Consider the following 23,174-nt stretch of genomic DNA (forward strand, 5'->3'; position numbering starts at 1 on the left):
GGCTAGACTCAAAGGTCGTGATGTGTATGTTATAAAATTGGCAAATATTATTAAAAAAAAATGCAATCGTATTAATTTAAATATCAAAATCATCATTATCACCCCACATTCGGCTCACTGAGCTAGAGTCTCGTCTCACTCTCAGGGAAAGGCGATGCCTAGGCTAGTCCACCACCACTGGACCACGCTGGCCCAATGCGGATTAGCAGATGTTTATGTGTACACCCGTCATTATGCATTATTCCTTGTATTTATTTTCTCTTTTTCGATTGGTTGTCTGGAAGAGATCGCTCATTAGCGATAAGGCCGCCAATTGTACATTAGTTTTTAAGTTAATTTCTTGCCTGTTATTATTATTTTTGGTGTACAATAAAGTATATTTCATTCATTCATTCATTCAGACTTCACACACGCAGATAATTAAGAAAAATCCCTGGTATGAGCCGTGGTAACCCAGTGGATATGACCTCTGCCTCAGATTCCGGAGGGCGTGGGTTCGAACCCGTTCTGGGGCATGCACCTCCAACTTTTCAGTTGTGTGCATTAAAAAAAATTAAATATCACGTGTTTCAAACGGTGAAAGAAAACATCATCTGAGAGGAGACTCGAGCTCAGCAGTGTGCCGAATATGAAATACTCTAACTAGATATAATGAGTAGGTAATTATATGAGTTTACTAAAGTTAAACAAATTTGCAAAGTAATAACAATTTTATTTGAATTATAATATTTTTGACATTCATTATTCTTATAACTCTTAAATATTTTTTACCTGGCATGGTTAATAAACATAAGTTGTCCTCAATCACACGTCACGTCTTAAGCTGTAGGGCTCCCACACACGGGCCACAAAAGTTGTGGCCGGTGGCGTGTGGCGGCGTTTAGTAGCCGGTGCGGGCCACAAGAATCGAGCGGCGACGGTTGTAGCGTGTGGCGACCACCGGCGTCAACCGTGTGCGGCGAGTCCATATAAAATGTATGAAACTACAGGAAATATGCCGGTAGCGGCGTTTTGTGATTGTGGCCCGTGTGTAGGAGCCCTTAGGCATTGGAAACGATCAAACATATGTGACAAACTTGCTTGTCATACATACTTGACTTGTGGAATAAGTTGGTGAATAAGTTACGAAAAGTGTAGTCGGACAATGAGTGCCATCTACGGGCCTAATGAAACAGTGTTTGTTATTTAAACATCCAGTAGATGGCGTTCTTAGAGAACTTTGAAACAATCCCTTTTTTAAACACTTCAAGAGCCCTGCCTGTAGCCATGTGGCACGTCGATTCTCTTTCTACAAACGCTAACGCTTAAAAAATTATGGGAATGACATTTGTTATCGACAGGTCACGTGATCAAGTTGTCGATTGGATCTGTCATTCCCATACATTTTGTTGGTTTTCGAAGCATTAACGTTTGTAGAAAGAGAATTGACGTGCCACTTAGCTACATGCCCTGCAGCGATACAGTTATGCCTGAGGATCATAGATGGCGCTTTGTTTTCAATTCTGAAAGAAGTTTTACTTCAGTTGTGTGGTCTACAGAAATGTTTGACAAAGTCGCAAATCATCAATTTGTTTGACAAACATTTGACAAAAATCGTTTACAAGACGCTCTAAATTTAACAACATTATATGAGTATGTTTAAGCGCCAGATAAAATTTCCACCAATAATATCATGTGTATATTTTATGATTTTTATTATTTATAATAATATTTATAAATTGTATTCTTAATAACATTAGACACCAGTTTACATTTTATTATTATATTTAAAGAAATTGCAAAATTACTCCATTCTAAACATTTAAAGCTTAAATGTTAAACGTTTAAAGCTAAAATCAGCATGCTCTCATTGATACAGAATTCTTAGCGACAATACAATAGCTATTGGATAGATATAATATTACATTTTATACAAGAACAATAAAAAATATTACATTTAATAAATATAAATATTAAACATAAAAACAGGCGTACCAGCACATAATTATTCATACTTGACAGTAAGTTTGTTTGTTACGTTTTCACGCCTAATAATCGTTTTAAAAAATTGGAATTCACCAATGGAATGCTACATTATCAGAGAGTAAAACAGGCTATATTTTTATCTCCGTATTCCCACAGCAACAGGAACTACGCGAATATAACTACAGGCAGTCTGCTTGTAAAACAATAGTCGATTATGTCAGATAGGTTCAATGTCCTTTGGTTCAGTAGCGTAGCGTGCCTTGAAGGGGCCGTGTATCAAAATTAGTTGGGATGGTAAAGATTTCTCACAAAAGAAACAAAAAGCTCAGTTTAGATAAATATGACAGTGACTTAACCTATGTAGAATGTTTCGAACTTTTGGTCGCACGTTTAAAAAAGAGAATAGAGTCAGAGAAAAAAAGAGATTGTGGATTACCTTACAAACATAATTTTTGCTCTCAAATGTAAGGGGCCCTTGTAGACCGAAGGCCCCGTATCATTGATACGACTGATACTGCTATAGCCTCTTACATGGTTGATACTGGATCAATGACAACAAACCCGTGCAATAATTGCAAGCCATAAAAAAGCATTATTAAGAGATTGTACTATTTAGAGATCTTTTCATTATAGAACATAGAAATATTATAGGAAAATACATTTCGTAGTGCACAAAAATTCCACTTTATTCCACAGAATCTTGATCATCGTCGGACAAAGTGAGAACCTGCAAAAAAAAGATAGTAAAGTTAAATACAATACAATCAAGATGTTTTAATAACATTAAAATGCAAGTAACTAACTTAAAAAACAGTCATAGTAAGCGAAGGCTGGAATGTATTGTTCCAATATTTTTTTTTAACAATAAATCTAATATTATAAAGCTGAAGTTTGTTTATTTGTTTCGTTGAACGCGCTAATCTCAGGAACTACTGGTCCAATTTGAAAAATTATTTCAGTGTTAGATAGCCCATTTATCGAGGGAGGCTATAGGCTATATATTATCCCCGTATTCTTACGGGAACGAGAACCATGCGGGTAAAGCCGCGCTGCGTCAGCTAGTAAATAAATAAATATCTTTATTTATTTGAAACAATCCCTTTTTCACTTCAAGAACATGTTGCGACGTAGTTATGCCTGAGGCCCATAGATGGCGCTTTGTTATTTTTTAAAGCAGTTTCACTTCTGTGGTGTGGTTTTTTTTTTAATTGAAAGATATTCTAATTGAATTGAAGGACTTGCTCACATTTATAATGCATATTTTTTATGAAAGTTTGTACTGTTTTTTATGAGAAAAGCAAAGCCATTGCTTGACCCAGTTGATGGTAAGTGGAAAACCATTGTCTTTTTCACAGTAACACTTTACACGACATGTAAGGAACAGGGCCAGTAAGCATGTGGCACGTCGATTCTCTTTCTACAAACGCTGACGCTTCGAAAGCTAACAAAAAAAATATGGGAATGACAGATTTGATCGATAACTTGATCACGTGATGTTACCACCCTTTCGGCAAAGATGTACCGCCAAGCGATCTAGCGTTCCGGTACGATGTCGTGTAGAAACCGAAAGGGTTGTGGATTTTCATCCTACTCCTTACAAGTTAGCTCGCTTCCATCTTAGATTGCATCATCACTTACCATCAGGTGTGATTGTAGTCAATGGCAGTGGCGTGCATAAGGCGTTAAACTAGGGTATGCACTACAAGTAAAAATTGGAAAAATTCCTTGTCCAACTATGTATTCTGTGGTCCAACAAAGGTTTGTATTGAGTCTTTAGGGTAAGCAGTGCAGTTTTGCATTTATGAAGAGCATGGCACTGGTCAAGGGCTAACTTGTAAATAATTTAAAAAAAGTTATTACTAGTCGTTATTACTACGTTTTGAACTCACTTCACTCATTTGCGCCGTAACTTGCAGTTCACTCAACCCGGTCACAGATTCCAAATGTCTTGGACTGTCAAACACGTCCAATAGGAACTGTATTCCCTCAACTCTATACTTGTCTATGACCACATCAGAGCAAGCGGTGCATTGGTTGAACTTTCTGTATGTTGGCTGCACTGTTTGGTACGAATGTAGGAAGCCCCTTATTGAATGGGGCACAGGGCCTAATATGCTGTCCACGTGTGAATCAGTTCCTCCATCTGTTATATTGTATGGGGCCGGTGCTCGGACCCTGTGGATGAAAATGAAAATAAAAATTAAGTTAAATCAAGAATTCTATTCATAGGATCTGTGAAATTTCGTTTTCCACGAAACGAACGAAAACAAACAAAAATTAGCAAATTTCTAATTTTTTCCGGGGTCCTGGGTTCGATCCCCGGCTAGGCCGATTGAGGTTTACTTAAATTGGTCCAGGTCTGGTTGGTGGGAGGCTTCGGCCGTGGCTAGTTACCACCCTACCGATAAAGACGTACCGATTTTACCAAGCGATTTAGCGTTCCGGTACGATGTCGTGTAGAAACCAAAAGGGGTATGGATTTTCATCCTCCTCCTAACAAGTTCGCCTGCTTTCATCTTAGACTGAATCATCACTCACCATCAGGTGAGATTGTAGTCAAGGGCTTACTTGTAAAGAATTAAAAAAAATAAGCTAGACTTAATATGGCGTGCAACATGAGCTGATGAACAAGGACTCACCCGAGCTGGTGCTGCAATATGGAGACGAGTAGCTCGACGGCCAACGCGCCGGCTATGGCGGAGGCGCCGGGTCTCGTCACCGTGCACTGTTGGTCCAGGGTTCGGTCCTTTTGCGACTGAAACAATACTATGTTATATAATGATTTATTTATTTTGCTATCATCCGCGAAAAGCCAACGAACCCATGCGACAACGTCACCCAGGTCCGACAAAATATTCTCTACGTACGTTTCACCCCGAAACCGGAGCATCCTCAGGAGATGTTGACTCTACAACGTGCAATTACAAAGAGTGAGTGTTTCGGGGTGAAACGTACGTAGAGAGTATTTTGTCGGACCTGAGTGACGTTGTCGCATGGGTTCGTCGACTTTTCGCGGATGATAGCAAAATAAATAAATCATTGTATAATCATGATGAATTTCCAGCAAAGTAACGCCTGCTTCTATCCAACAATACTACGTGTCAAAATATCAGGAATACGTAATATTTGTGATTCGACTGTTAACGTGCATTTTTGGACATCTTTAGCAATGATCTTGGGAGTCTATCGTGCCGTCCGTGTCGGATCAATAGAAATTATAAAAATTCAAAAATTCAAAATTTCAATTAGGTTTAGTTAACAAGCACTTTTGAAAGGTCAAGATTATGTCATAATTTAATTTAATATAATGGTGGTAATAATAGTTAAAAACTTAAAATTATAGAAGCTCAGAGCTGCATTTGTTATTGTATTATACGTACGTTCCCCGGAGCGGTGACGTCATTGCAGAAGTAGCAGCCCAGCTGGTCGCCCGGCACGTAGGCGCTGTGCACCGACGTGCCTTCCGACGTATCCTTGGGAGTCTAATGTGGCTATTCCGTGCCGCATCACCAGGTAACTAGAAGCCCAGCGCTGATCTTGTAACTGTCTTATACGTACGTTCCCCGGAGCGGTGACGTCATTGCAGAAGTAGCAGCCCAGCTGGTCGCCCGGCACGTAGGCGCTGTGCACCGACGTGCCTTCCGACGTATCCTTGGGAGTCTAATGTGGCTATTCCGTGCCGCATCACCAGGTAACTAGAAGCCCAGCGCTGATCTTGTAACTGTCTTATACGTACGTTCCCCGGAGCGGTGACGTCATTGCAGAAGTAGCAGCCCAGCCGGTCGCCCGGCACGTAGGCGCTGTGCACCGACGTGCCCTCCGCCGTATCCTTGGAGTCTAATGTGGCTATCCCGTGCCGCATCACCAGGTAACTGTCGAAACCCAACGCTGCGTTTATTACTATCTGAAAAAAAAAATATTTGGCGCTTAATCCTTGACAATACATTTTTATGTAAAACTCTTTATTCGCAGTGGACATATTATTTAAATTATTTTAATCTGACATCTTAACTTTGTATGACTGTGTTATCTACCCCTACCCTAAAAAAAACTCTTTGTAGGAACCATCCTAGTACTTCAAGGAGTATTCTAAAAAAAGAATTTGCGAAATCGGTTCAGCCGTTCTCGAGATTTGCGCTTAGGTAGATTCAAGATTTGAAGCCGCGTGGCGCAGTGGGTAGTGACCCTGCTTTCTGCATCCACGGCCGTGGGTTCGATTCCCACAACTGGAAAATATTTGTGTGATGAAAATGGGTATATAATGATTTATTTATTTTGCTATCATCCGCGAAAATTCGGCGAACCCATGCGACAACGTCACCCAGGTCCGACAAAATACTCTCTACGTACGTTTCACCCCGAAACCGGAGCATCCTCAGGAGATGTTGACTCTACAACGTGCAATTGCAAAGTCAAAGTCATGTTGTAGAGTCAACATCTCCTGAGGATGCTCCGGTTTCGGGGTGAAACGTACGTAGAGAGTATTTTGTCGGACCTGGGTGACGTTGTCGCATGGGTTCGCCGAATTTTCGCGGATGATAGCAAAATAAATAAATCATTATATAATCATGATGAACTTCCGCAAAGTAACGCCTGCTTCTATCCAATGAAAATGGGTTTTTTCCAGTGTCTGTGTGTATTTATACATTTTAAAAGTATTTATATGTAGTATAAAATGTATATGAATATTATAATATCAACTATCTTAGTACCCATAACACAAGCTTGTATGCTTACTTTGGGGCTAGATAGTGATGTGTATTGTTTAAGTATATTTATTTTATTTTTATTTATTTAAGATTCTTTTATTATACATATAAGTTTTTAGCACGACGTACATTTTTGTCCCAATAGACAATTTTCTGCCATAAAAACTCTTCGATAAGATTTTAAAAAGTAATGAGATACATTATAATATTTAAATTGGCGAAACAAGAGATGCTTTACGAGCAAATGTGTTATAAAATAAGTTTTTAGTAGATAACGATAAGTGATAACGCTTATTTTAATAAATGTTACCTTCCCCAAGTCTGCGGCAATGAGAGTGGGCAGCCATCTTGCTTCTCTCGAATCCAAAAGTAGGAATATCACGTCGCAGTCGCGAATAGCTTCAATCAGTGTGTGTATGTTACTAATGGTTTCATCTTTAAGAATTTCCCCAACTGGATGACCGGGCATTGGAATGTGTATCTTTAAACCTTTGGTTTCCTGAAATTAGTATTTAATAATTTATACTTAAAATAAATCTGTAGAGAACTCAATTCTGTATATGAAATATATTTCCAAAATAACTATTAGGGGATGATTAGTGATTGATACTGATGCCAAAAATGCAATCAGTAAAATTTTCGTCTGTCTTTTCGTTATAGAAATAAAAAACTACTCGAGAGATTTTAACGAAACTTGGTACAATTATTCTTCATACTCCTGGACAGGTTATATACTTTTCATTACGCTACGGTCAATAGAAGCAGAGCAGTGCAGGGAAATGTTGGGAAAACGGGAGAAGTTACTCCATTTTTACAGCGATACTACTGTAAGGGCTGGGTTAGAGGTCTAAGGGCGGACGAAGTCACGGGCATTTGCTAGTTTATAATAAAACTGGAACAGGTAAAATTCTGTACACTGAAGATATTTTATTTGTTTGTCAATTTTTATTTTTTGTCTGTCTGTCTACCCCTTTGAAATGTCTGTCCTGTCGAAATTATACAGGGTGTTCGGTAGTATTTCCCATAACTTCAAGGTGTTGACGAGTACACATAAAGGAACTAAACTGCATAGCTAATAATTTATTAACTACAAAAAAATATGTTAATAAGTAATTCAACCATGTAACACACGCCTTTAACAAAGTGACAACGTTGCATTTTAAAATACAGGGTGCCTCGTATTTTATGGATATAACGTAAATGGTAGATACACCATCGAATTTTCTAAATGACATAGTACCGATTCAAGATAGAATTTTAAAAATCCGAAAAAAAATATATAATTTGGTCACCCAAGGGATTTATTCAAATAAGTTTTAGATAATTAGATGGTGTATCACCATTTGCGTTTTATCCATTAATTACAGACATTAAGACTGTATAAATACGTCATTATTATAAGGATGATCTTAAAATGTGTAAGAGACTTAAAAGGTTAGTGAATAGGTCAGCTGATCCTACAGAAGGTCGTTAAAATAAGTTGAAATGAATATACTCAGAGACACAATTATCCGCCCACTTTAATATAGTAACGTGATACTAAAGAGGGCGGATAATTGTGCCTCTGAGTATACATCATACCTACCACACCTGGATGTATACTCTTCAAGTTCGCCACGGCCGCGTCAACTTTATACAGCTTATTGCAACTATCGGAGTGATTGTACAGCACTTGTCGTGTCGGGTTCGAATACGACACCTTGGCTTCATCCACGAAGGTTATGTGACGGAATCCCCACGCCTGGAAGATATTCAGTTTATAAAAAAAAAAGTTATACCTGTCGAAATATGGCTGAAAAAAATATTGGAGGCTTCGGCCGTGGCTAGTTACCACCCTACCGACATAGACGTACCGTCAAGCGATTTAGCGTTCCGGTACGATGTCGTGTTGAAACCGAAAGGAGTGTGGATTTTCATCCTCTTCCTAAGGAACCTTTCTGTTAACATTTTGTTTTTTTTATTATTCTGTTACAAGTTAGCCCTTCACAATCTCATCAAATGGTAGGTGATGATACAATCTAAGATGGAAGCGGGCTAACTTGTTAGAAGGATGATGAAAATCCACACCCCTTTCGGTTTCTACACGACACCGTACCAAAATGCTAAATCGCTTGTCGGTAAGTCTTTGTCGGTAGGGTGTCCTAGCCTTTGTCCAAGCCTCCCACCAGCCAGACCTGGACCGATTAAGAAAACCTCAATTAGTCAGGTATCGAACCCAGAACCTCCGTCTTGTAAATCCACTGTGCATACCACTGCGCCACGGACGCCAAAATTATTTAGCCGCTAGTCTACGCCAGCGACTTCGTTAACGTGAAATTGAGTTTTCGCGATAATGTGTAGGTATGTTGCTCCATAGCCTCCTCTAACTTCCTGTAGGAGTCCTGTTAAAATCGGTTTAGCCATTTCAAAAATTAGCCCGGACAAACAGAAAGGCAGGCGAAAATTTTAAAAAAGCTGGTATTGTGAAAATACACCGATTTTATATTAGTTATTAATTAGTTTGATGTGACAAAATGGACGACAGCGTTTTTAAGGTATGGAAAAATTTATAAAATACTTAATTTTAAAATTATTTTTTCTATGAAACCCTTAACTTTTATAAATTAATATTGATATACTTCGGACCCTTATTCCTTGCACTAAACCAATTGTAGTATTGTTTATATTTTTTATATGAGTCAACTAACTTATTGTATAAATTAGATCTGATATAGCCCTATAACCAAAGAAGATACATACCAGAAGATTCCTCGCAACATGACACCCAAGTGTGCCCGCTCCTATCAGCAGACACTTGGTCTGTTGCATCACATCTATATTGAGCTCGGGCAGCAAACGCCACTGCATCAGCTTGATGTTAAGGTCCGCTGATTCAGCTGCTAATCTGAAATGTACGGGCCCATTATTCATGAGCTGGTTCTTGCATCGCGGCACGATCCAGACTGCGAAGCGGCTGCGCGACGCGCTGCTGCTCGCATCGCGCGCTGGGAGAGGGGTTCAGTGGTGGGGAGTGAAGGTTCCGTTACACTCTCCGAGGGTTCATTAATGTCATCTTCATTAGACTCGTCTTTTTGTAAGCAAACCGAACTAACGCTATCTTGTTCCAAGTTTGTTGTATGTGACAATGAAAGAAATAGCGGTTTCCACGCTGTGGGCAGCAACCATCCATGATCCTGATTAAATACTGTACTGAAATTTATCATCATCATCATATCAGCCGATGGACGTCCACTGCAGGACATAGGCCTTTTGTAGAGACTTCCAATCATAACAATACTGAGCCACCTGCATCCAACGAATCCCTGCGATTCGCTTGATGTCGTCTCACCTGGTGGGGGTCTACCAATACAGCGGTTTCTAGTGCGGGGTCGCCATTTCAACAACTTATTATTGCACTGAAATATTGGTACAATTATATTTTTATAAGCGTTTATATTATAGGTACTAGCAGACGCCCAAGACTTCGTCCGCGTAAAAAACAATGTTAAACTACTATACGCCATATTAACTTGTCGTCATCATCACTATTAGCCTATTAACAACCCACTACAAGATCAAGCCTCTTTCTTTATAGAAAAGACTAATAATCATCATCATCATCATCATCATCATCATCATCATCATCAGAAATATAGCCTACTAGCGGACGCCAGCGACTTCATCCGCGTGGAATTTAGTTTTTCACAAATCCCTCGGGAACCATGGATTTTCCCGGGATAAAAAGTAGCCTTTGTGTTAATCCATGCTATAATATATCTCAATACCAAATTTCAGCAAATTCGGTTAAGTAGTCGAGGCGTGAAAGAGTAACAAACATTCATATCATTAAAATCATCAGTTTTCGCAAATTTCGGGAATCCATGGATTTTTTCGGGATAAAAAGTAGCCTATGTGTTAATCCAGAGTAAAGTCCATTTCCATTCTAAATTTCAGCCAAATCGCTTCAGTAGTTGCGGCGTTAAAGAGTAACAAACATCCAAACATCCAAACATACATCCAAACGTCCATACAAACATCCATACAAGGTTCAGTAGATCTGGAGATTACCTCCTACAGTACCACAAACTTTCTTGATGATCTTTATATCATTAAATAAAGATAATTTTACCTGCTGGGACTCATTGATGCAGACATGTCTGACACTCTGGGTGCAAAGTGCCCTTTGTCATCCTTTTCCCATCCGACCCAACCTAATTGACTTATGCTTTTCTTGTAGCTCGTAATCTGCATGCAAAATATAATTTATTAAGATTATTTACCGACAGCCCAGTGGATATGACCTCTGCCTCAGATTCCAGAGAGTGTGGGTTTGAATGTGGGTTGATAATGATGAAGATTATTTAGTACTTTGTAATTCCTTAACCAATTTTGAAAATACTTTTTTATTTGAAATATATACTTCCAGATTGGTCTCATTTAATTTTTATGAAAATCGGTTCAGTAATTTTGTGTTAAAATAAAAATAACGAAATTGCCTTTACTGTGACACTTTCGTTCACTATGCTAGGACACACTAAAACAGAAAAATAAATTCTTTTAAACAAAAAATATCAACAAATTTAAAAACTCAAAAATAAACTAAAAAGCGAAAAATAACATTGTATGTGCTACCTTCTGACAACTTTGAAGGTGGTGCCAAGCTAGGGACGTATTAATTAAGCTAATTCACATACAATGTTATTATTTGCTTTAAAGTTTATTTTTGGGATTTTGAAGATTTTTGTTACAATAAATAATTAAAGATAATAAATAAATATATTACAAGATCCACAGAATACTAACATCTGGTAGAAGAACATTGAAAATTCTACTTCTGCTTATCCCAGTAGCTTTCTGGTACCTCACACCAAGTACTTTGATTTCAGCTCCACAAAATTTTGGATTATAATCCAAGAGAGCGGCTAAAAACATCCTCAAGGACCAACTGGGGTGTTCATTCTTACTTGAATCCGTAAAAGCAAAATACGCTTTCGATATATCAACTTTACTCATATCACCAGTTTTATCAAAAACTTTATCTAAAGTTTCAACATTGATGGAATCATCACTCTGTTTTAGAACCAAAAAGAAAGTTTTCTGTGACTGTTGTAATTGTTGGTAACTATGTAATAATGTCTTTATCTGGTTTTCATTAAATTCTTCAGTAACACATCTGCTTTCTTCTTTTAATGTGGACGTAGGTTGACATGTAGTTGGGAATGCAATCCAGTAATGGTAGTGGAATGTTTTGAGATTCTGTAAACAATGACAATGAAATTTAACTAAGTAAAATATGTGTGTATATTTTATTTATATTATTGCAACCTCCTATATACCAAGTTGTAATGATTCATTAATTCAGGTTTGCCTGGAAGACATGACTCCTAATAAAGATTGATGTCTTAAAGGCAACTTGATTAGTAATCAATATTGAAAATTTTGTGTATGTTCTGGTTACTGGTGTGCCTGCAATTAGAATATCTGCCATACCCTTTAGACTGGAACATAGCAAAGCTGCTTAGTGGCAGAAATAAGTATGGTAGTACTATGCAATCAACAATCTCTAACTCAAAAAGTTCAATTTCTAATAAACCTTGTCCTCTGGTATACCTATTAACTTAAATTAAACCAGTAAATAATTAGTTCATGCAATACCTAATAAACATCACCCTTTTACCATAGAACTGCCAGGCACATCATTAATCTGCATCATTTTGTAGCTGATATATTTTTTTTTTAAAAGAATATATGCCATATTTTTACAATTTGGCCTATATCCCCATTCCCCTCCAATTAGTTGGAAGACTGTTAATAGTGAATACAACAAGTTCAGTGAGCTGGTATCAAACCTGCTGCCCACTTTACCTCTAAGCTATTGAGGCTTACATCTTTTGGATTCATACCTACCCAAGGAAATTATATTTACTCTAAATCAATACTTACAGCAAATGAAAGTATAATAAAACTCAGTAGACAGCTTGGTTCTGATACCCACAACTTTGTGCTTATGTTTTTAGCCCATAAAGCTTCACCAACTTGACACAACAGTGCTGATTTCTCAATTTTTTGGAAGTCATCTATTGTATTTTTGTTCATAAGTGTACCTTTTGCAATAAAATACTGCAGTTCTGTCCCAGGTTCCCTGCAATACCATAGAGACAATATCTTAGCAGTCCATGAATTCAGTGTGGGTGCTGGGTCCATTGTGTGGTAGAGAAACTCAGAGCAGAGCCCCAGACTAGTGACCAATGGGTGTAGGGTTAAGGATGTCATTGACAGTTAACTAACACTTCCCTTCTCTACATGTGCTGTCCTCCCTGCTTAGCCAAATTTGAAAAATAATATATTTATCAGTGGCATAGGGTAGAATCAAATAAAGGTAACTTAAGTGTTTTTATGTTAAAATTTTTGAGTCATAGAATAACATACATGAAAAACAAGACATTTCATATTATTTGCAACTCTTTGTCAACTATATTTGAGAAATTTTGGTTTTACTTAAAATTAATTAAGCTTTTCACCATTATCACCATCAACAGCCCGGACATCTACATTTGGAAATGGGCCTCTTGCATGGACTTCCAGACAAAAAGGCCTCAAGCCAACAGCATCCCTGCAATCCGCTTGATGTCCTCAGTCCACCTAGTGGACTAGACTAGGCTTTCCACTAGGAATACTTTAAGAAACTATATTAACAACATGACTTACTTATTAAAAGCAGTTCCATCTACCTCGAAGAAAGGGCCAACATCACTTCCGCAGGAAAATCTGCCGTAAATTTCCTTTGTATTTTCACTTAGCTTGTCGATTTTCCATTTTATTTCAGTAAAATTGTGCCAGAACGAGGGATGAATAAAAGATTTAAATGGAGCAAACTGTAATACTCGAGCTTTTTCTTCATTTTTCGACATAATTATTTAATATTTTGATAATAATTTATTAATAATGCGTTTTTATTATCTTTTGATTAGACCTTTCTTTTCTTTCCTCGTCAATATATTTTGTTGATTGATGGTTATTTTTTTTTATTATTTCATATTTGTCTTGTCTTGTCACACTCCACCACGGAAGTCAAATGTTAGCATTGACTGACAACTGACACTGACAGCAGTCGAACAACAGACCATGCCATGGGAACTTAGAAGAACGTGAAATCTTTATGAAGCAGCGCCATCTACATTCTAGATTTAAGATTCCAGGATAGTAAATACAATGTGTACGTACTAGAATGTTTTTAGAAATTAAACCCGTGTAAGTACGGAAAAAAAACCGAAAAAAAAGAATTATTTATCCTTTTAATTTTGACGCGTAATAGAAAGAATGTGTTTGTATTTCTAAAGCAAAGGGATTATTAAAGAAAAACAGTAAGTGTACATTAATTTCAACGATTTTCCACATAGTCATTTGGCCTAGTGGTGCGTAACAAAGGTACAATATAATAATCCTGAGTTCGAGCCCGGGGGTAACAAAGGAAAACTTTTTTTCTTTTTTTTTTGTTTTTCTCAATTGGTTTCTTCAACTATTACAAAATCAAAAATGTCTCTCCTTTACAAAAAATATGCATTATTATTTTTATACTTTTTACTGTACTAAAAATACCGTATCTAGTCACTAGATGGCGCTATCACATTCGTTCCGAAAAAAGTTCGAGTAGCCTATCTATTTCCAATAATACACTGTAATCTTTGCAACAGACTACAGCTGAGGTTGTTGACATAGTTAAATTCTCTGTCTATGCGTCGCAGAAAATAAATGAGGTCGCTAGTGTCGTTGCCATGGTGGTACAGTTCGTGCGTTCGTTCGTTCGTGATAAATTACCTTTCCACCGCTCTTGGAGAAATGGAGAAGATTACATATTTTGCCCGTGATCCCACTTAATGGGATTAGGAATAGCAGATGATGATGAGTGAAAATTTGTTTGATACATAGAGTAATCTATCATCATTATCATTTACAGCCGATGGACGGCCCGGCGGAAATTGCGGGATTACCTTGCAATGAGTATCTAGTCAATACCTACTATTAATAAGGTAAAGTTTGTGAGGTTGTAAAGGGTAATCTCTAAATCAACTAAACTGATTTTGTAAATCTTTGATCAATAAAAAGCCACGTAATTTTTTAGTTTCAGCTAGATATTTTATTACTATAATCAAAAGGGGAAACAGGATTACACGGGTGAAACCGCGGGGGAAACATTAAAAAAACATCACTATATAACCTTCTTGGATGCAGTAAAACTTTTTGCCATTATGTAGGTACTCTTTCTTTAATCTCCTTATTCATAAATTTTAAGAAAAAACATACAAAACATTTATGTCAATCATGATTTTTATTAATTTCATGTAAATTGATCAACTTGATGTCAATGGCTTAATTTTATAATTTTATATTTTTAATTAACAAATTGCTTCCTACTATAATAAGTTTCATTCAATGTAGGAGTGTTAAATTTTTTGGCTTATTATTTCGAAATTATTGTGAAGAGATCCTTAAGATTTCATTTTAGGGTAAGTCGTCATCATTATCATCATCATAATCATTAACAACCCATATTTCTCTCACAGTTGAGAATGAGAAGGATTAGGCCTTTGCCCACCACGCTGGCCAAATACGGATTGGCAGACTTGACACACGTAGAGAATAAAGAAAAATTCTCAGTTATGTAAGTTTCCTCACGATGTTTTTCCTTCACCGTTTGAGACACATGGAATTTAATTTCATAAATGCACGATAACTGAAAAGTTAGAGGTGCATGCCCCAGACCTGATTCGAATCTACGATTTCCGAATCGAAGGAGGTCATATCCACTGGGTTATCACGTCACTTAACGTACGGGTAAGTACCTGTCTACCCTCTTTTAAGGAGCAGCGTGGTGGGTCAACGCTCCATACGGCCTATCCTTAATTCAACTAGCTCATTTAACATTATAAATAGCCAATATTAATGTGATCCTTATTTCTTAATGAAGAATGTTACTAGGTATGGAAAATCACTTGAAACTTTGTGTACCCATCAGTTGAGATTGTAGTCAAGGGCTAAGTAGTAAAAAATTATATAAAAAAAACAAAAATCATATCTACCCATGTTAAATTTTAGTCTTATGTCAATTCATTACAAATTTTGAAAAATCTGTTCCGAGCTTTTGCCCTTGCCTAATTCAGTAAACTAGATGAGACGCTGCTGGAGTCCTCTTAAGAGCTTAAGTTATAGCAACGCAAGTAAATACCTACCTTACAGTTTATTTTTCATTATATAATAAAACTTCATTTATATTGAATTCAAAATGTATACCTAGATCTTCATAGAACGTTCAGTAAGATTATGGCGATAAAAACGTATGAAAAATTGATTGAAAAGAATGGACCAAAATCATCGTCAATTTCAAAATTTTCTAATAAAAATTCGCAACTTACAATGAAAATCGATTATACGGCTGACGACAGTATATCAAATTGTATTAGTAAAAGTGACACATATAAGAGAAAGATCAACGCATCGCCTTACTTAACAGAAGACAGAAACGATATGCTTTCAAGGATTACCGAACAGAGGCTGGTAAGTAAAAAAACGACTGATTTCATTTCTTCCTATCCTATGGCTGTAAACATATACAAAGCAAGCTCAGACGAGTTCAAGGCTTTGAAGAAAAGTAAAAAAGTAAAGAAATCAGTGTTGACATTACCAAATCAACCAGCGCCATTACCTCAAGTTTGCACAGTTAGCGACATGAACGAGTCAGAATATTGTGAAAACAAAGAGATGAAACCCAAAAAGAAAAGAACAACACAATCTAAAAGGAAGTCACGTATAAGCAAACCTATGCAAATATTCAACAGGGATGCGGAGTATTGTTCTCGACTTAATATTGATTTGGACAGTAGTTCCACGGATATGATAAACCAATTTCCTGGCGATGGAAAAAAATCTATAAAACGTCGAAGTAAAGTAGTAAGAACACCAGATAATAATGTTCATGATGTGTGGGCCATGGTTAGAAAATTAAACAATTTACGTTTTATGCCAACGCCTCCGTTCTCTGAAGAGAGCATAATTTCTTTAAAGAAAAATGGGGCCAATAAACGGCGAAATAATCAAATGGACACAAAGTATGTTTAACCTTTTCTTATTGATAAATTAGCTGCGCCTAAAATTTCGCATACAATACTAAAATTTTATTTATTTTATATTACAGAGTTATTGAAACACACACTACAGAAGAATTTACTTATTTTACGAGCTTAGACGATAAATCTGCACATAACTCACAATCAAGCTTAGACTGTATTACGGTTATTGGCAAACAAGATGATTACCAAGAATTCTGCGAAGAAAATAACAACAATAAAGCTCCACTCACCATAAAAAATCAGAAAAATATAAAAAAAGGCAAGGCAAAGTCAATATTAAATAGTTCTAAAAATATTCGAAGGGGGAAAGATAATGTTGAAAATTTTCACCAGGATAATATGAATTTAAAGCATAATAACGACAACCCAAAATATTCCCAAAAAAAAGTGTTAAACCAAAATAATAAAATTATACTCACACACGACTTTAGTAAAAACACAGAATTGGGATGCCAAAACACTAAAAAAGTCGAGAAAGAATATAATGAAAGTGATGATCAAGTTCATCTTTGTGGAAAGTCAGATTCTATCATTGGTGATTTCATAAAAAGTTTTGATGGCTCGACTATTACATTTGAAGGTGATATTGTGTTTTATAGTAACTCATCAATTTTTACGTTTCAATTTGACCTAATATTATTTAAACCTTACAGATACATCCAATAAAATTAGTTTTTGTGAGTCACACGGTCATATAAATGGTATAACAAAAGTTGTGTTAAGTAAAGGGCAGAATGAGGTCGAAGCAAAAAAAATATCTGAACCGAAAAGAAATACATATTTACGTACATCGATGCCTAGCGCTATATTACGTCCTAAATCAACTCAAGCCAATATAAAGAAACGATTAGCCAATATTCAATTTCCATTAGTTATTTTAGAAAAAGATCAACTAACTTCTGCTCCGTTTCATGTTACGCATTATGAACCACCCCAGTTCGAAGGATTAGATAAGGCTGGCTGGCCGTTTATGAAAAGTTGGCAAAAACCAGCAATTATTAATTCTAAACAAGAAAATACTAATTATGTTAATGATAAAAGTAGCACTCAAGTCAAAAAAGCCAACGAAAATAATATTAGGAAAATACCCAAAGAACATAGTTATTTGCCATCCAAAGATAGAGATATAAGTGTACCAGGGCCTCCTACTAATACATCGAAGATAAATATCAAAGCTCAGAAAACGAAACCAATACAGCAATTTAAAGAAAGAATGTTACAATTTCTACACAGGAAATCTTCTGATGATGATAATAGAAAATACATGCCAAAGGACCATACGAAACAACAAAAATCTCCTAACGATGATGTGAATATTGCTAGAAACGCCCAAGGCAATTTCATGCTTACAAATGACCAAGGTAAAATTACATATAATGATGGAAATAAAGCAATAAATCATGTGCCATCTAAAATGAAACTGCCATGGTCTAAGGGTAGATTGGCAAGTGAGTTTATAGATAATGTTATGAAGAAGATCAAGAGCGGTGTTTATTATAACCAAGACGAAAAATACTTGCTTAAAAAGCGCTCTCACAGTAAGTATTATTTTTGAGATCAACATACTTGTACTGAAATATATATAAGATATCAGACTTACAATTACATTGCATTTCTATTGATATAACTTAATTAGTTTATTTTTGTTTTTTTAGTAACAAGAGAATATTCAGTTCAAACAGAAATGAATTTAACCCAGTACGATTTCTGTGAAAATTTCAACCAGAAATCGAATCAAAATCCAAACATTGAAGAAATTTGTGACACATGCGACCAGGCAATTCCAGGTTTTGACGACAATCCGATTCAATCTGATTTACAACTTGAAACAATAAACAAAAGTAAAATTGCTATAAAACATTGCGTTACCAACATTGTCGTGCAATTTGACGTTGTAATGCCTTATGATGTAAACAACATTCTGCACGAAATACAATCCGCTTCTTGTATACCTTTAACAGTTTCTGAAAGTCATCCAAAGGTATTTAAGGCAAAAACAATGATTGTCAATGCGATCCTTCCAGCAGAACTTTGCAGTATTTTGCCAAACACGATGAAAAAAGTTATAGTTGATAGTCAATTACTGAAAATATTTGATAAAGGAGAGACTCGCTTATCTTCAGGATCAACTTTACCCCAGACTGCCAATTTAATAAAGCATTTCATGCCGCTTCCAATTGATGACTCACCAAAATCTAAAATTCTGAGACAGGGGAAGTTTTCAAATACAATTATTGCTAAAAATTCATCTCATGAAAAAATTATCTCATCTGGCACTTTCCAAGATTTTTGCACGCAGCAAAAGAATAATCTTTTGCCAAATATTCACAAAAATCAATCGCTTACTTACTACATTCATCCCATAATACATCCTATCTCACTACCTATTTTTGAGTCAGATAACTCATCAAAACTAGTGCCAGAAACGGATGACAATAGTGTACATCAAAGTACATCAAGTTGTACAGAGTTACAACCATATCAATCGAACTATGAAAACGGTAGTGTGAGTTTAAATAATATTGAAAGCGTCTCTTTTAAATTAATCGATCAAGACTTTAGTATTCAAGTTAACATTCTCGTCAATCCCTTTAATGGTGTATTATCTTATAAGAACATTTCAACCATTATGAGCATTGGAGTCTATACTGAGGAAAGTAAAGCTAATTGCGTACTATCTGGTATGACTTTGGATTCTCTTTACAACGGTATCCGACAACATATTTCAAAAGGAAATAAAACGGTTACAAATATGTTGAAACCAAAAGTCGCTAAATGTACTCAAGTTTCGGAAATAAAGAAATTTGAAAATTGTAAAACCAGTGTTAAGTATTGTGTACCAAACAATAGTAATAAAAAAAGAACTTTCAATAAGTTGTACAAAAAATGTAAATCTGCTTCGAACATATCTATTGAAAGAACGAGTACTTCGCTTAAAAAACTAAGGAATTTGGATGATTTTTTCCTAGCTATAGGGTCAGCAAAAACCTTGGCTAGTGCAATTGATGGATCTGCAGAGAAAAAGATTTTGTCGTCAATTAAGGAGGTATCCACCCTAAGCTATAGACAATATGCAGTTTCAACATTTCATCATCTTCATCATGATTAACAACCCATAGCTATTCGACTCACTAATGAGCACGAGTCTCCTCTCAGAATGAGAGGGGTTAGGCCTCAATTCACCACGCTGGTCAAATGCGGATTGGCAGACGTCACACGTGGAGAATTAATAAAATTCTCAGTTATATGCAGGTTTCCACACGATGTTTTTCTTTCACAGTTTGGAACACGTGATATTTTATTTCTCAAAATGCACATAATATCTAAAAAGTTGGGGGTCCAAAGCATGCCCCAGACCGGTTTTGAACCTACGCAAATCCCCCGAATCGAAGGCAGTATAACATTTACTGATCTATAATATTCCTTTCTAGCTAAAACATTGGATAAATGAGATAACACCAAGACAAGCTCTACTCATATTGCTGTTAGCTAATAAAAAGGACACTTCGAATTTAGTGCGGTATCGCCCTGTTATACTGCAAGGAATTGCCGTTAACAGAATTACGCGCGCCACAGAACTTGACATGGAAATAGAAGTGATCGAGAAAGAAAAATTAAATTTATTATCTCCGGTAAATAAAATAGATTATTATTTAATATTACACTAGCAGACGCTCCCGTTGGCTTGATCCCGCATAAACTATGGATATTCCTGACATGTAAAGAAGCTTATGTACAGCTTCAAGGCTCATAATATTTTTTCTATAATCTCTATACAAAATTTCATCAAAATCGGGTCAGTGGTATAGCCGTGAAAAGGTAAAATACAGACGAACAGACTTTCGCATTTGTGTTTATAACTAGCGGACCCGGTCAAGCTTCGCTTTGACTCATTCACTACCCCTATCCTATTGTACTACCACCCTTACCTACCCTACTTTACTCCTATCCTACCCTTACTCTGGACTGGATCCTGGATATCACAGAACACTAATACTCCTAACCTGGATATAGAGTACCTAATATACCTACTACTTAATACTTATAATTCGTCTGAGGAAGAAAACGATTACAAAAATGAAACATCGATTCCCTAAAAACAGTTTTCTTATAAACGCGTTAGATCGATGATCATAATTCATATACTTCCATTTGACAGAGGGGTAACATGTAACATGTAGCGAGTCAGTGTGAAATGTGAATGTGAATTTCAATTTTCCGAGGGGGACGGCGCGTACGCAGTCCCCACTCCCCACTACCAAAAATTACGCGTCCGAGTTATCCACATTAGGGATAATCGCAGAGGTCAACCCAGCCGCAGTGCAATCAGGGTTGCCAACTTAGAGGTTTTCCCCCCAGATTTAGGGGGCAAATAAGTGAAATGGGATTTTTTTAGGGGTCTGAAATTTTTAGGGGTATTTTCAGGGATTTTTTGACTTTTTAATATTTTTAAATTGATGATAATTTTAATATTTCTTTCTTGGCCTAGCGACTTATAACGACATATAAAATTATAATACGTTATTCTACAAGCACTCTGAGGCAATTGGAGGCAATTTTCATCGAATAAAAAAAATTGCTAAATTTATTCATTGTCAACATGTATGATTTCAAAAAATCTGAATCTTCAGATAAAGACGTAGTATTTTGTCTGTATTAAATATAGACTTTTGAAACATATGACAGCATATTATTTCAAAATTATTATGAATTTATATTTTTAGGGGGACAACTCAACAATTAAGGCGATTTTAGGGGTTTTTGACACCAACTTTAGGGATAAATATTTTGGAGAGTTGGTAACACTGAGTGCAATGGAAGGGCCTCGCTCTGGGCCTCTGGGGGAACCGCCTTCATGATCACGGTGTCCCCTACGCCAGGTAAGTATGCTTTAACACGCCGAGAGCGTGGTAGTCATTGCGCGCGGCGGACTCTTCATAGCGCAAGACTACTATGCGACCGCAATGGGTACCGACACCCAGCGGGGATTGGGTGAAACTACCAATCAGTAGCGACACCCAGCGGGGATTGGGTGAAACCACCAATCAGTAGCGACACCCAGCGGGGATTGGGTGAAATTACCAATCAGTAGTGACACCCAGTGGGGATTAGATGAAACTACCAATGAGTAGCGACACCGAGTGGGTATTGGGTGAAACTACCACATATCCGCAGTGCGTTACAAATGCGAACGTTTGTAATTTATGAACGTAATACCAGATGCCAGCAGCGAATAGCAAAATATAACCGCAACGAAAAATTAATTTCCTACTATCTACACAAAAAAATCTTTGTAATTTCAAGTGTAGTAGATTCGTAGAGTACCTACCTAAGCAATAACCAGTGGCTATATACTGTAGGGTAGTCTGAGACGGATATGACGTCGCTCGATCTCGTGTTTGTTCGTGCCGACGCTAGGTGGCGCGACTTGTTTCCGTAAACAATAGGGAGTTAGAGGCGTACATTTTTTTTATATATTTTTTTTTTTATATATTCTGATAAAAATACGGTATACCTACTCTTGTAGCTAAAAAAATTATAAAATAATGAAAATTTTTCTCTTACAGTACGAAGGTATTTCTTATTTGCCAGCATCTGTTGAAAATCAGGACAATCTTTTTGAAGAATTGTATTGGATTGCGAAAACAACGGTATTTTTCAAATTATTAATTCGTGTTATGATTTTTATGGCCAATGACAGTGATATTTTGATTTTTTCCAAAGTGATCTCGCATGTTGAGAACTCTTTAAATCGATAGAGAAGACATGATCTCATAAAATATAAGATCAATTTAATGCTTAAACTCTACGGTACAGAAGTTTCTTCACCAGTCTCGTTTATTTCTATACGGTTCAGTAAGGTTACAGACTTACTAAGTCCCCCTTCTCCGCTCGTGTTGCATCCCTGCCAAGCAACTAACAATGCAATACTAACCGGATGATAACTCACTCACTCACTACGGAAACGTCTCGAACCAATTTAAGCGCTCAACTGCTCAACATCGTCTACTGACCGTCTCCCACTGCTTCCCACCTAAGTCAGGGAACACTTAGTACTCGGCTCATGACGACACGAACCGATCCGATCGATCTAATGACTTACTCGCGCCGGAAGGCTGATAATTTTTATGATGAAATAATTTTAAACCTCGATTGCAGGCTTCTGATTACCAAAGGCCTTTCGACGAATCCTCTGAGCGGTTGTTAAAATCACTACTGGAGAAGAGGAAAAAATTGAATCCATCCTATCTTCGTGTGATGGCACGTTACGTTGGTCTCGGTTTACTGAAAACGCCTAAATAAGTCTGTCTTAAAATTGTTTAGTTTAATTTTAAATTGCTGAGTCAGTTGTCCTTTGTTTTGTATATTCTTTGATATTAACTTATTAAAATTA

At 36.7% G+C, this 23,174-nt stretch overlaps 2 protein-coding genes across 2 annotated transcripts; one reads left to right on the forward strand and one right to left on the reverse strand.

The window, feature by feature from the left end:
• Nucleotides 1–691: 691 nt before the first annotated feature.
• On the reverse strand, nt 692–13,713 carry LOC112052450 (ubiquitin-like modifier-activating enzyme ATG7). Its single transcript, XM_024091535.2, has 11 exons — nt 13,362–13,713; nt 12,597–12,795; nt 11,457–11,909; nt 10,783–10,898; nt 9,414–9,558; nt 8,260–8,415; nt 6,985–7,173; nt 5,702–5,869; nt 4,605–4,720; nt 3,855–4,140; nt 692–2,692 (listed from the first exon to the last, which is right to left on the reverse strand). The coding sequence occupies exons 1-11, from the start codon at nt 13,562–13,564 to the stop codon at nt 2,651–2,653; spliced, it is 2,073 nt and encodes a 690-aa protein (XP_023947303.2). The 5' UTR covers nt 13,565–13,713; the 3' UTR covers nt 692–2,650.
• Nucleotides 13,714–15,639: 1,926 nt separating this feature from the next.
• On the forward strand, nt 15,640–23,132 carry LOC112052441 (uncharacterized). The gene is made up of 7 exons (XM_052886566.1): nt 15,640–16,759; nt 16,846–17,360; nt 17,434–18,318; nt 18,436–19,826; nt 20,212–20,412; nt 22,348–22,431; nt 22,940–23,132. The coding sequence occupies exons 1-7, from the start codon at nt 15,975–15,977 to the stop codon at nt 23,081–23,083; spliced, it is 4,005 nt and encodes a 1,334-aa protein (XP_052742526.1). The 5' UTR covers nt 15,640–15,974; the 3' UTR covers nt 23,084–23,132.
• The last annotated feature ends 42 nt before the right edge of the window (nt 23,133–23,174 follow it).

This window comes from Bicyclus anynana, chromosome 17 (assembly GCF_947172395.1).
Source record: "Bicyclus anynana chromosome 17, ilBicAnyn1.1, whole genome shotgun sequence".
Lineage (NCBI taxonomy): Eukaryota > Metazoa > Arthropoda > Insecta > Lepidoptera > Nymphalidae > Bicyclus > Bicyclus anynana.

What these genes read in the sequence shown, in the direction of transcription:
- LOC112052450 (XM_024091535.2), bottom strand. Translation starts at nt 13,564, where the DNA reads ATGTCGAAAAATGAAGAAAAAGCTCGAGTATTACAGTTTGCTCCATTT. An exon ending in ACGTCACCGCTCCGGGGAAC is followed by an intron (nt 4,721 to 5,701) that starts GTACGTATAAGA and finishes GTATTGTTTCAG; the next exon opens with TCGCAAAAGGACCGAACCCT. An exon ending in TTACGGCGCAAATGAGTGAA is followed by an intron (nt 2,693 to 3,854) that starts GTGAGTTCAAAA and finishes TTTTTTTTGCAG; the next exon opens with GTTCTCACTTTGTCCGACGA.
- LOC112052441 (XM_052886566.1), top strand. Translation starts at nt 15,975, where the DNA reads ATGGCGATAAAAACGTATGAAAAATTGATTGAAAAGAATGGACCAAAA. An exon ending in AATAATCAAATGGACACAAA is followed by an intron (nt 16,760 to 16,845) that starts GTATGTTTAACC and finishes TTTATATTACAG; the next exon opens with AGTTATTGAAACACACACTA. An exon ending in TTTTGTCGTCAATTAAGGAG is followed by an intron (nt 19,827 to 20,211) that starts GTATCCACCCTA and finishes ATTCCTTTCTAG; the next exon opens with CTAAAACATTGGATAAATGA.